The sequence below is a fragment of the Panulirus ornatus genome, chromosome 20 (assembly GCF_036320965.1).
Source record: "Panulirus ornatus isolate Po-2019 chromosome 20, ASM3632096v1, whole genome shotgun sequence".
Taxonomy (NCBI): Eukaryota; Metazoa; Arthropoda; class Malacostraca; order Decapoda; family Palinuridae; genus Panulirus; species Panulirus ornatus.
The window spans coordinates 8,393,738-8,406,558 of record NC_092243.1 but is presented as its reverse complement, the minus strand read 5'-3'; the positions used below and the strand labels follow the sequence as shown (position 1 = coordinate 8,406,558).

General features: G+C 40.2%; 1 protein-coding gene across 8 annotated transcripts in view; it reads right to left on the bottom strand.

Moving 5' to 3' along the window:
* Stat92E (Signal transducer and transcription activator Stat92E) overlaps window positions 1-12,821 on the bottom strand; it is a 119,572-nt gene that overhangs the window by 15,891 nt on the left and 90,860 nt on the right. Inside the window, exon 17 of one of the 8 annotated variants that reach the window (XM_071674616.1) lies at window positions 12,178-12,377. The exons of the other annotated variants lie outside the window; for them this stretch is intronic. Within the exon in view, the coding sequence (XP_071530717.1) occupies window positions 12,311-12,377 (67 nt within the window). The 3' untranslated portion in view covers window positions 12,178-12,310. Of the gene's footprint in view, window positions 1-12,177; window positions 12,378-12,821 lie in introns of those variants that run through there. 8 annotated transcript variants of the gene reach the window in all.

Genomic DNA, 12,821 nt, shown 5'->3' with positions numbered 1-12,821 from the left:
TTGCTTTTGTTTCAGTACATTATACATAAAAGCAAAAAACTTAAGTGTAGAAATAAGGCTAATGTTCATTTCCTCCTGATGCAACCTTGCAAACATGGGAGATGCAATTAGATATCTTTTCTAATAACCAATTCCTTCTCCAACCTTACCATGTAAGTACATGGAATAAATGGAATCATGGAAATGGAGGTGAGGGAGCAAACAGATGTTCTGAAAGCATTAAGGAATGCGTGAAACACAGGTCACTTTCTGGTAAGGCAGAAATGGGTATAATTGAGATATAGTAGCACTAACAATATTGTATGGATGTGAGGCATAGGCTACAGATGAGAATGTACAGAAAAAAGTGATCATGTTGGATATGAAATATAGAGAACAAGGTGTGGTATGAAGATGGCAATAAAGTAAGTAATGACATGGTAAGAGAGAGGTGAGGTAGTAAGAGGAGTATGGTTGAGAGAGTTGAAAAGGGTGTGCTCATATGATCCATACACATGGTGAGCATGAGTGAGAAGTTGACAAAGAAGGTATATGTAAGACACACAGAAGGGACATGAAGAATGGGGAGGCTGAAGTGCTTAGTACTTGAACATGCAATAGGGTACAAGGAGTTTTAGAGACAGAGTGATTTGGAGTGTAGTATACAAGGGTAAAGTGCTCTCATTGGACTGAATTAGAGCATGTGATGCAGCTGGAGGAAACTAAGTAAAGGTCTGTGAGGCCTGGTTGTGAACTGCAGGCTGTGGTTTCAGTGCATTACACAATAGCTGGGGAATGAATATGAGCAAATTAGACTATTTTCTACATCTGTTCCTGATGCTATTTCATTAAACTTACTTCAAGCCCCAGGAGTCTCTTCTAATTTCATAAAACTTCTGTTGCACATCCACCTCAATGGTCTAGAGTTCAGTGTCTTACAAGAAGTAGTTGTATCATGGGCATGAAAGATCATATGTTGAATTGGTGTTTGTAGCAATGTTAGGAACAAGATTCGCTCTAGACAACAAATATACTACTCCAGTATCTTTAATCTTGGCCATGTGACCACACTCAAGCCACCTTAGGATGCTTTCTCTGTCAGCAGAAGACTTTTCTATGTGACTCCTAGTATTCAACCTTTCTGGCATCTCCAAAAACCACTTTCAACAGGACTCATGTGGGACATCACCTCCACCAATCATAAGGAGCAACACATTGGGACCAATGGCCACATCCATGGCACTCCTGCAACCCAAGCACAAACTAGCAGCCTTAATTCACTCCAGAAGCTATGACACAAGCCACATCCACCGAGCACAGGAGCTCCACACAGACTCAGCAGACATGCATTTCTTCCATCTGCCCCTGCTTCACCTCCAGCACCTTCACCAACATCATGGAACACCTACCATGCATGTCTCCTGTATCTCACCCCAACTCAAGTGACCTTTCCCACAATTATCTTATACCTTCTGTAGCACTATGCCCTAGCTATCTCATATGCCCATTACCCAATAACGCATTGTTATTGTTGTTGTTGTTGTTACATGTTTTTCCACATCCATCTCTTGGTGCCATGAACCATAACACAACCACAAGAACTCAGACAGCAGACAGGAAAATGTGACTAATACTTGTCTGGGGAGAGTACTTTCTGATACACATGTGTCTGGTGAGGTGGCATCTAAGATTGAGTTGGGTAACTGTTTAGTGCTTGTCAGGTAATTTCAGTGTGTATGCGTTCTATAAATGTTCTGTGAGTAATGGCTGATGAAGTGTATGGCAGGGGTGAAATTTCTATTTCTTCATGAGGGTTCATAGTTAGTTATGGAATGAAGTGGGTGGAAGTGCTGTTGCAAAGAATTTGGTACCAATCATGGTGAGGTGGGATGTATTTGGATGTGTAGATGTTGAGAGTTTGTGCTTGGTATGCAGCCAGTACACATCTTCATGTGGTTTGCAGCTTTCTTATACCTGCTTCTAACAGGTTGAAAGACGAAGCAGGTGAAGAATAGTTTCAAGCAGACTGTATAAAATGTTTGTAAAGGATGTTATGGTATTCTTGTCCAAATATGGTGCCAGTTAGCGGCCTAAAGATGCTTGATTTGAGTGTTGCTTTTGTGCTCATGTTATTAGTGTCATAATTGGCTCAAATGGTTAGTTTTGTTCAGTGGGAGTGACTGTCCATTCAGAGTGACTTGAGGGTAGGAGATGGCTTTGTCAGTCTGCGTCAAAAGAGTGACTGAAGACTTTGGTGAAGATTCAGATATTCAGTTCAGGGTAAGCCATTGCAAAAACTGTGTAAAACGGTGCTGAAATTCTTTTGTTGCTATTGTCCTGTTAGGTCCTGTGAGGTGATTGTGAGGTTATCTGCATATGAAAAGACCTTCATGCAGTGGTTTGCAAAAGGTAATAGGAGGTAATGTAGGAAGAGACTGACAAGGGATTGAGAAAGAACTGCTCTCAGGAGAAAGCCATTGTAGTTTAAGTATTGGAGAGTAAAAAGCCATTGTAAGTGACCCATGGCAGCCAGCTATGACACTGGATAAACACATTTTGTCACTCTTGTGATGGGTAGTGTCACACATCTTCTGTGTGACGAAATATCTGGGGAGGGTATCACATGCTTTGATGTCTACTGTTGCTAAAACTGTGTGGGTGGGTGCTCATGCCATCTTGGATATGTTGCATGAGGTCAGAGTGTAGAAAGATGATGGTGTGGTTGGGTCTAAAGACATGCTGTGTGGGTGAAAGTGGGATGTCTTGTCTCCTTTGTTGTGGGTCACTTTTTCCCAGAGTTTGGATACCAAGGATAGAAGTGACACAGGAAGTAAAAGGGGAAAATGCTGGGTGGTTTGGAGGATTTCAGGAATGGTATCATCTCAGTAAATTTCCAGATGTTAGGGATTTTGTTGTGTAATGTGGTTGGGTCTAAAGACACGCTGAGTGGGTGAAAGTTGGAGGTCTTGTCTCTTTTGTTGTGGGTCACTTTTTCCCAGAGTTTGGATACCAAGTACAGAAGTGACACAAAAGTAAGAGGAGGAAATGCTGAGTGGTTTGGAGTATTTCAGGATTGGTATCATCTCGGTAAGTTTCCAGATGTTAGGGATTCTGATGTGTAGCAAACAGTGGCTGACAACATCTGTAAGTATTTGGACTGTAAAATGGGCCAAAATGCTTTATGTGAAAGTTAGATGTGTTGTCTGGACCTATAGCAAGTGAGCTCTTTAATCTTTTAATTGCAATGCATGTAACAGTAAGAATGGAAGATGGGTGAGCAAATGTTTCTGGGTGGATTTCCTGCAGGTTTTTCAAGACTTCCCTCTTTAGCAGCAACAATGGTTTGTGGTTAATTTTCAATTAGTGTCTCATGAGTATATCTGTGTGTTCTTTGAAAGAAAAGTTTCACTGGAGTAGGACAAGAGCGCTACATGAGTGGTGGCTGGATTGGTATGGTAGTGTGGATCATCTATAATGTGCACCAGAGTCGGTTGCTGTGGGTCTTGTGGTCCACCACTGAGGAAGGAGTGCCAGTTTTCAGTTTGCTTTTCAGTGATTATGTGGCAGATAGCATTAATCTGAGTTTGGGACTCTAATTTCTGTTGATGGCGAGTAGTTTTGTCCGAGTTGCTTTGTAAGGTAACTTGTGGAGAGAAGATTGGGTTGTATTTCTTTCTTTCTATGTCCTTGTGGTGCATGTTTTTTGTCAGGTTGGTTGGAGATGATGAGGTGTGAAAGTGCATGATCTATGGATGAGAATTCACCAATACTGAAGTTTTGGAACTTTGTTTCCATTGGAAGGCTGGCCAGACTGCTGTTCTGTAGTTTGTGATGCCATTTTGGTGGATCTGTGGGTTGGGTGGGCCAGATGGAGTGTAATCAGGATGGGCAGGTGGTTAGTAGACAGTTCCAAATGGTCCTGTATAGTGATGGTCAACAAACGGTGATGTCTAGCAAGGTCAGCTGCTGGATATGGAGGGATGAAAATCTGGTTAGATGGATAAAATGTGTTGTTAGTTTATGAACAGTTCACCTCAGTACCCACTTGGGAGTGAATGATTTGCCAATGGGCACTAAAACCCCACAAAGATAGGTATTGTGTATGCTGATCATGTTTCATAGTTGGGGAGTATATCTGGAGAAGCATGTTTAGGGAGGAGGTACGTAGGTACTGATTATGATGTAGTTAGTACTGTTAAGTCTTACTCTTATGGATTGCATTTCTAGGGTGCTGTAACTGTCTCTGAACTGTTTTATAATGTAAGAGGTGCTGGAGAATAGTATGATTTGGTAGGTGAGTGTTATGAGTCCTCTTCTTTGTCCCTCTTCCCTTGTCTCCCATTATGACTGAGCTGTAGAAAGACTGGATCTTGAGGTGAGTCTGGTTTCTTGAATGAGATATGAAGATGTGTTTTCTGAGTTGATTCAGTATTTCTAAGTGTTTGATTTAAATGCCACTAGCAATGGGTTACAGGATGTCTAAATTTGTTGATAAGGTTCTGTAGGTAGTATTTCTGAGTGTTTGTTTTAAATACCACTGGCAATGAGTTACAGGATGTTTAAGCTTGTTACTGAGATTCTATAAATGGTAAAGTTTGTTTGTTTTACTGTGAAAGTGTGTTTTGTGCTACAGGTGAGGGGTGTTTGTGAGAGGGTTTTCGTAGTTACTGTCTGAGTGGCTGCTGCATTTCCAATGTTCTGAGTAATCTTTAATAGCTCACAGTGATATGTAGTGGTGATATGAAAGAGTGCAGCAGGAGGATTTGATGGAACAATGCTTTTTGGTGAAGGGCATTTGGTAATGTGGACTGAGGTATATGTGGTCCAGGGTTAAGGTTAATGCCATTGGCTTGCACTTGTATTGGGGAGGTTATACAAGATAGCTAGAGAAATCATGAGAGCAAATGAGGCACTACCTTGCTAAAGTGGGGAAATGGTGAACATGTAATGAATAAATCATCAATTTACAATAACCCTAGGACCTCTTTCCAAGGGCTCCTGCAATCCAAGGCTGAGCTCCTCTTAGTAGCTGGAAAATGTGGACTCCTTTGATGTGACAAGTTCTTTGATGAGACTTTACTCCCAAAAATATAACCTCACCATAAGTGACTTTTCACTTGCCCTAGAACCTTATTCATGAGTGACATCGCAAGTGACTTTTCACTAGTGCTGGAATCTTATTCAGGAGTGACAAGTTCTTTGATAAAAAAAATGCCCCCAATGATACAACCCCACCAAGTTCTTTGATGATACTGCACTCTGTTCATCAACAGATTTGACACAGCCTCTTCAAGGGTGACTTTTCTCTCACAGTGTATCTATATTACTTAGTTGCTGTCCCCACATCAGCGAGGTAGCACAAGGAAACAGATGAAAGACTGGCCCGACCCACCCACATACACATGTATATACATAAACACCCAAACATGCACATAGATATACCTATACCTTTCAACGTATGCATATATATACATACACAGACATATACATATATACACGTGCATATTCATACTTGTTGCCTTCATCCATTCCCGTCACAACCCCGCCACATATGAAATGGCACCCCCTCCTCCCGCGAATGCACAAGGTAGCACTAAGAAAAGACAAAGGCCACATTCGTTTACACTCAGTCTCTAGCTGTCATGTGTAATGCACCGAAACCATAGCTCCCTTTCCACATCCAGGCCCCACAAAACTTTCCATGGTTTACCCCAGACGCTTCACATGCTCACCTTTCACCCTCCTGTGTGTTTAGGCCCCGATTGCTCAAATTCTTTTTCACTCCATCCTTCCACCTCCAATTTGATCTCCCATTCTCCTTGTTCCCTCCACCTCTGAAACATATATCCTCTTTGTTAACCTTTCCTCACTCATTCTTTCCATGTGACCAAACCATTTCAATTTCAAAACACTCTCTTCTGCTCTCTCAACCACACTCTTTTTATTAACACACATCTCTCTTACCGTTTCATTACTTACTCGATCAAACCACCTCACACCACATATTGTCCTTAAACATCTCATTTCCAACACATCCACCCTCCTCCGCACAACCCTATCTATAGCCCATGCCTCGCAACCATATAACATTGTTGGAACCACTATTCCTTCTACATACCCAGCTTTGCTCTCCTTGATAACATTCTCACCTTCCACACATTCTTCAATGCTCCCAGAACCTTTGCCCCCTCCCCCACCCTGTGACTCACTTCCGCTTCCATGGTTCCATCTGCTGCCAAAGCCACTCACAGATAATTAAACCCTTCACTTCCTCCAGTTTTTCTCCAATCAAACTTACCTCCCAACTGACTTGTCCCTCAACCCTACTGAACCTAATAACCTTGCTCTTACTCACAATTACTCTCAGCTTTCCTCTTTCACACACTTTACCAAACTCAGTCATCAACTTCTGCAGTTTCTCACTTGAATCAGCCACCAGCGCTGTATCATCAGCAAACAACAACTGACTCACTTCCCAAGCCCTCTCATCCACAACAGACTGCATACTTGCCCTTCTCTCAAAGACTCTTGCATTCACCTCCCTAACAACCCCACCCATAAACATATTAAACAACCATGGAGACATAAAGCACCCCTGCCGCAAACTGACATTCACTGGAAACCAATCACTTTCCTCTCTTCCTACTCATACACATGCCTAAGATCCTTGATAAAAACTTTTCACTGCTTCTAGCAACTTACCTCCAACACCATACACTCTTAATACCTTCTACAGAGCATCTCTATCAACTCTTATCATACGCCTTGTCCAGATCCATACATGCTACATACAAATCCAACCATCTGTTCTTTAAGTATTTCTCACACACATTCTTCAAAACAAACACCTGATCCACACATCCTCTACCACTTCAGAAACCACAATGCTCTTCCCCAATCTGATGATCTGTACATGCCTTTACCATCTCAATCAATACACTTCCATATAACTTCCCAGGAATACTCAACAAACTTATACCTCTGTAATTTGAACACTCGCCATTATCACCTTTGCCTGTGTACAATGGCACTACACATGCATTCTGCCAATCCTCAGGCACTTCACCATGAACCATACATACACTGAATATCCTTACCAGCCAGTCAACAAAACAGTCACCCCATTTTTTAATAAATTCCACTGTAATATCATCCAAACCTGCCACCTTTCCAGCTTTCATCTTCCACAAAGCTTTCACTACCTATTCTCTGTATACCAAACCATTCTCCCTGACCCTCTCACTACGCATACCAACTCAACCAAAACACCCTATATCTGCCACTCTATCATCAAATACATTCAACAAACCATCAAATTACTCACTCCATCTCCTTCTCACTCCACCACTACTTGTTATTACCTCATTAGCCCCCTTCACCAATGTTCCCATTTGTTCTCTTGTCTTATGCACTTTATTTACCCTTCCAAAACATCTTATTATTCTCCCTAAAATTTAATGATACTCTCTCACCCCAACTCTCATTTGCTCTCCTTTTCATCTCTTGCACCTTTCTCTTGACCTCCTGCCTCTTTCTTTTATACATCTCCCACTCATTTGCACTACTTACCTGCAAAAATCATCCAAACACCTATCTCTTCTCTTTCACTAACAATCTTTCTTCTTCACCCACCACTCACCACGCTTTCTAATCTGCCCACCTCCCATCTTTCTCATGCTACAAGCATCTTTTGCGCAAGCCATCACTGCTTCCCTAAATACATCCCATTCCTCCCTCACTCCCCTTATGTCATTTGCTCCCACCTTTTGCCATCCTGCACTCAATCTCTCCTGGTACTTCCTCACACAAGTCCCCTTTCCAAGCTCACTTATTATCACCACTCTCTTCATCCCATTTTCTATACTTTTCTGAAAACCTCTACAAATCTTAACCTTCGCCTCCATGAGATAATGATCAGACATCCCTTCAATTGCCCCTCAGCACATTAACATCTACAAGTCTCTCTTTCACGAGCCTATCAATTAACACGTAATCCAATGACGCTTTCCAGCCATCTCTCCTACTTACATACATATACTTATGTATATCTCTTTTTAAACCAGATATTCCAAATAACCAGTCCTTTTTCAGCATGCAAATGTACAAGCTCTTTAACATTTCCATTTACAACACTGAACACCCTATTTACACCAATTATACCCTCAACTGCCACATTACTCACCACTGCATTCAAATCACCCATCACTATAACCCGGTCACGTGCATCAAAGCTGCTAACACACTCACTCAGCTGCTCCCAAAACACTTGCCTCTCATGATCTTTCTTCTCATGACCAGATGCAAAGACACCAATAATCACCCCTCTCTCCATTCACTTTTAGTTTTACCCATATCAATCTACAGTTTACTTTCTTACACTCGATCACATACTCCCACAACTCCTGCTTCAGGAGTAGTGCTACTCCTTCCTTTGCCCTTGTCCTCTCACCAACCCTTGACTTTACTCAAGACATTCCTAAACCAATCTTCCCCTTCACCTTTGACCTTCGTTTCACTTAAAGCCAAAACACCTAGGTTCCTTTCTTCAAACATACTACCTATCTCTCCTTTTTTCTCATTTTGGTTATATCCAAACACATTTAGACACCCCAATCTGAGCCTTCGAAGAGGATGAGCACTCCCCGCATGGCTCCTTCTGTTTCCCCTTTCAGAAAGTTAAAATACAAGGAAGGAAGGGTTTCTAGCCCCTCGCTCCTGTCCCCTTTAGTCATCTCCTATGACACACGGGGAATGCATGGGAAGTATTTTTTCTCCCCAATCCCCAGGGATTAAATATATTAAATATATCAAATATAAATATATATGTGGTGTGAGGTGGTTTGATCGAGTAAGTAATGTAAGGGTAAGAGAGATGTGTGGAAATAAAAAGAGCGTGGTTGAGAGAGCAGAAGAGGGTGTTTTGAAATGGTTTGGGCACATGGAGAGAATGAGTGAGGAAAGATTGACCAAGAGGATATATGTGTCAGAGGTGGAGGGAACGAGGAGAAGTGGGAGACCAAATTGGAGGTGGAAAGATGGAGTGAAAAAGATTTTGAGTGATTGGGGCCTGAACATGCAGGAGGGTGAAAGGCGGGCAAGGAATAGAGTGAATTGGATCGATGTGGTATACCGGGGTCAACATGCTGTCAATGGATTGAATCAGGGCATGTGAAGCGCCTGGGGTAAACCATGGAAAGTTCTGTGGGGCCTGAATGTGGAGAGGGAGCTGTGGTTTCGGGCATTATTGCATGACAGCTAGAGACTGAGTGTGAACGAATGGGGCCTTTGTTGTCTTTTCCTAGCGCTACCTCGCACACATGAGGGGGGAGGGGGATGTTATTCCATCCATGTGTGGCAAGGAGGCATTGGGAATGAATAAAGGCAGACAGTATGAATTATTATCCCTGGGGATAGGGGAGAAAGAATACTTCCCACGTATTCCCTGCGTGTCGTAGAAGGCGACTAAAAGGGGAGGGAGCGGGGGGCTGGAAATCCTCCCCGCTCATTATTTTTTTTTTTAATTTTCCAAAAGAAGGAACAGCAAAGGGGGCCAGGTGAGGATATTCCCTCAAAGGCCCAGTCCTCTGTTCTTAACGCTACCTCGCTAACGCGGGAAATGGCGAATAGTTTGAAAGAAAGAAAGAAAGAAAGAATGAATTATGTACATGTGTATATATGTAATGTCTGTGTGTGTATATATATGTATACAGTGAGATGTACAAGTATGTATATATCCCTGGGGATAGAGGAGAAAGAATACTTCCCACGTATTCCCTGCATGTCGTAGAAGGCGACTAAAAGGGAAGGAAGTGGGGGGCTGGAAATCCTCCCCTCTTGTTTTTTTTAATTTTCCAGAAGAAGGAACGGAGAAGGGGGCCAGGTGAGGATATTTCCTCAAAGGCCCAGTCCTCTGTTCTTAACGCTACCTCGCTAATGCGGGAATGGTGAATAGTATGAAAGAAGAAAAGAAAATATCTATATATACAGATGTTACTGGATTACACATGCATGAGGTTACACTGAGAAAAAAGTAATCCCTGACGTGACTGCATCATCATCGGTTGATGAAACAAGAGTACTGCATCATCATCAGTTGATGAAACAAGAGTAATGTCTCATGAAAAAACTTTTCACTTCAAAGGAGTCCCTCCAGTCTCTGTAACCGAGTACAAAGTGGCCTTGGAACTGTGGAGCTCCTGGAAAACGAGGTCTTAATTTTCAAAGCACATGAATAAAGTAATCAGAAAGTCCATCAAATTCAACTTCATTTCATACCACCTGCTTTAGTTACATATTAAACATAAGGAGATTCTTTACATATTGCAGTTATGAGCTATAGCATAATAATCTGTATCTTACATTCACCTAGCCAAATTCTGATATAATCAGAGATGAAGAAAAATTAGTAAAATCAAATAAAACACATGGAGATGAAAACTAAAAAAAAAAAAAAAAAAAAAATGGCCTTTTTTTTTCCACATTCATCAATTGAACTTTTAGTTCAATTCACTTTCAGATTAATGTCATACGGCCATGTAGCTAATTCCTTAAGATTAGTGTACCTGGTTAAACGTGAAGCAAAATTCATGAGATCTCTGCATACATCCAACCAACAGAATAAAATGGTTAATGCAGAAACACTAATTCTTGTTGGCTGGAAGTATTTTGGATAGACAGCCTGACATACTTTTTTAAGTTTTCTATTAAGACAGCTTCTTTTAAAAGTAACCATGTCTCTTAAGAGTATTCTCTTCAAAAATATATAATCCACAAACATGAACATTTGATAAGTTATTCCTTCATCAATATATTCATAATACATTGACGAGTGATGATATCAAGATATGACACATCTTGATGTAATGGTAATATCAATACAACTCACAATATAATCAATGAAATATCATAATTACAATAGGAAATGTATTTGGTCTATACAAAGGAACATTAATTGGGGGAGATTTAACAAAAAATGAAAGTAACTTTTGGTTCCTGGACATATATACAAGAACCATTTTTCTATTTTGAGGATAACAAGAATGACTGACTTAAATTACAGGTACATAAAAAAGTGTAAATGAAGTAGATACTTCTCTTAAATCAATTCATAAATTACTCCAATAAATAATTCATGCTGTTGTGTTCTCTTGTCAACTAACATACTACAAAGCAACTCATGAAAATTTCAAGTTTGCAATAATATGAGTTACCTATCACTGTGCTCACATATTGTATCATGCACTATGACTTTATGACGGCACCAATTGAGCATCTAGTTGCAAGGCCACACTTAAAAGATTACTTTTGCAATAAAACACACTTGACATCTCCACAGTCAGTAAAATAAAATCTCACATGCCTGACATACAATTGTGATAAAAATAGTCTTAATTTTCACTTAAAAATTGGTTATTTCACACACAAACATATACTATATCTAAAGCAGTATCACTCATTTGCAACTCAAGTGTCTTTCATTACAAAAGTCATATTTGGAAGTCTCAGCCTTATGAATATTAGGGGCCAATATTGTTACCAATCAACTCCATCTTCCTAAAAAAAAAAGCCTCTCTATAGCTTCTTGGTTATGTGCGTATGTCTTGATGAATCAATCTGGAGAGGCACGATCTTGATAGGATAACAGATGTCATGGAACAAAGGCAAATATGGCAAATGTATACTTTTTAAAGTTTTCCAATACTGTTGTGATATAGGTGATGTGCTGCATAATTAATCATAAAGACAATACTTACAATTTTGAAAATGCCATTGTGATGTCATCTTCCAATAATAATTACCTCAACAATCATTCAAATTCTCTTTGGCTGAATGTTGATCCAATACAGCAGAATAACAGATCATATCATTTACCATTTAAAGGCATGCACAATGATATTGCTAACAAATCCTTTCTTTAGACAAAGACTCGTTACATGAGATCAGCCATACTTGTGGAGAGAAAATGTAGAAAGCAATCATGAATATAGTGTGTACAACTTACAAAAATATTTGTGATGTTTTCTAGTGTTTTTCTGATATACACACTATTACAGCACACAAATACAGATGCTATTAATAATCTACAACATTCATATGTTGCCACACAATAACCTACTGCAATATCCGATATGTAAAAGTAACTCTCAGGTGAGTGTCACCAATAAGTTGGATACATTTCACCCAAATAACCATCACATGATGACTCAGACAGCATGACATCACAACTGGTCACTACTGCCAATTTTGATCTTTCTTGTGCGTAAGAGCAATGTCAAATGAAATAATACGAACTGTGGCTTTATGTAACTAACAACTGGTTTGTCACTCCAACCTATGGGAAGTCTGAGAGGACATTGGCAGCATCAAATAAAGGAGAATCCAACGAAGGCTTTTGGTCACTGTAAAGGAATTATATCACCATTCAGATATTAATGATTAGTGATTAAAAAAGAATTCAAGTGAATCCAGAAAATTAAAAATTGTCAGGTAGAAAAACAAAAATACTTATCACTATAGTATCTCACTATCAACTGCAGCAAAGGTACATGATTTCATACTATATCCTTTCCTCCAAATAAGAACAACATATCATTCCTCAGAAAAATCCCAAAACTGCCAAAATATCCTCTGTGAGTACTTGCTGCATATTCCCTAGTCTGTGTTTAATGTCTCTCATACATCTCACTCTTTGGGTGAGCATTGGGAGCCACTGCATCAAACAACAACTCTGGGTGATCTTGCTTCAAAAAAAAATTAACGATGGCATTACTCAGTTAAGTACAAAAAGAACTAATCAAAAGTCCTGGAATCTGAACAAATGAACAACTGTAAAGCTATTCCAA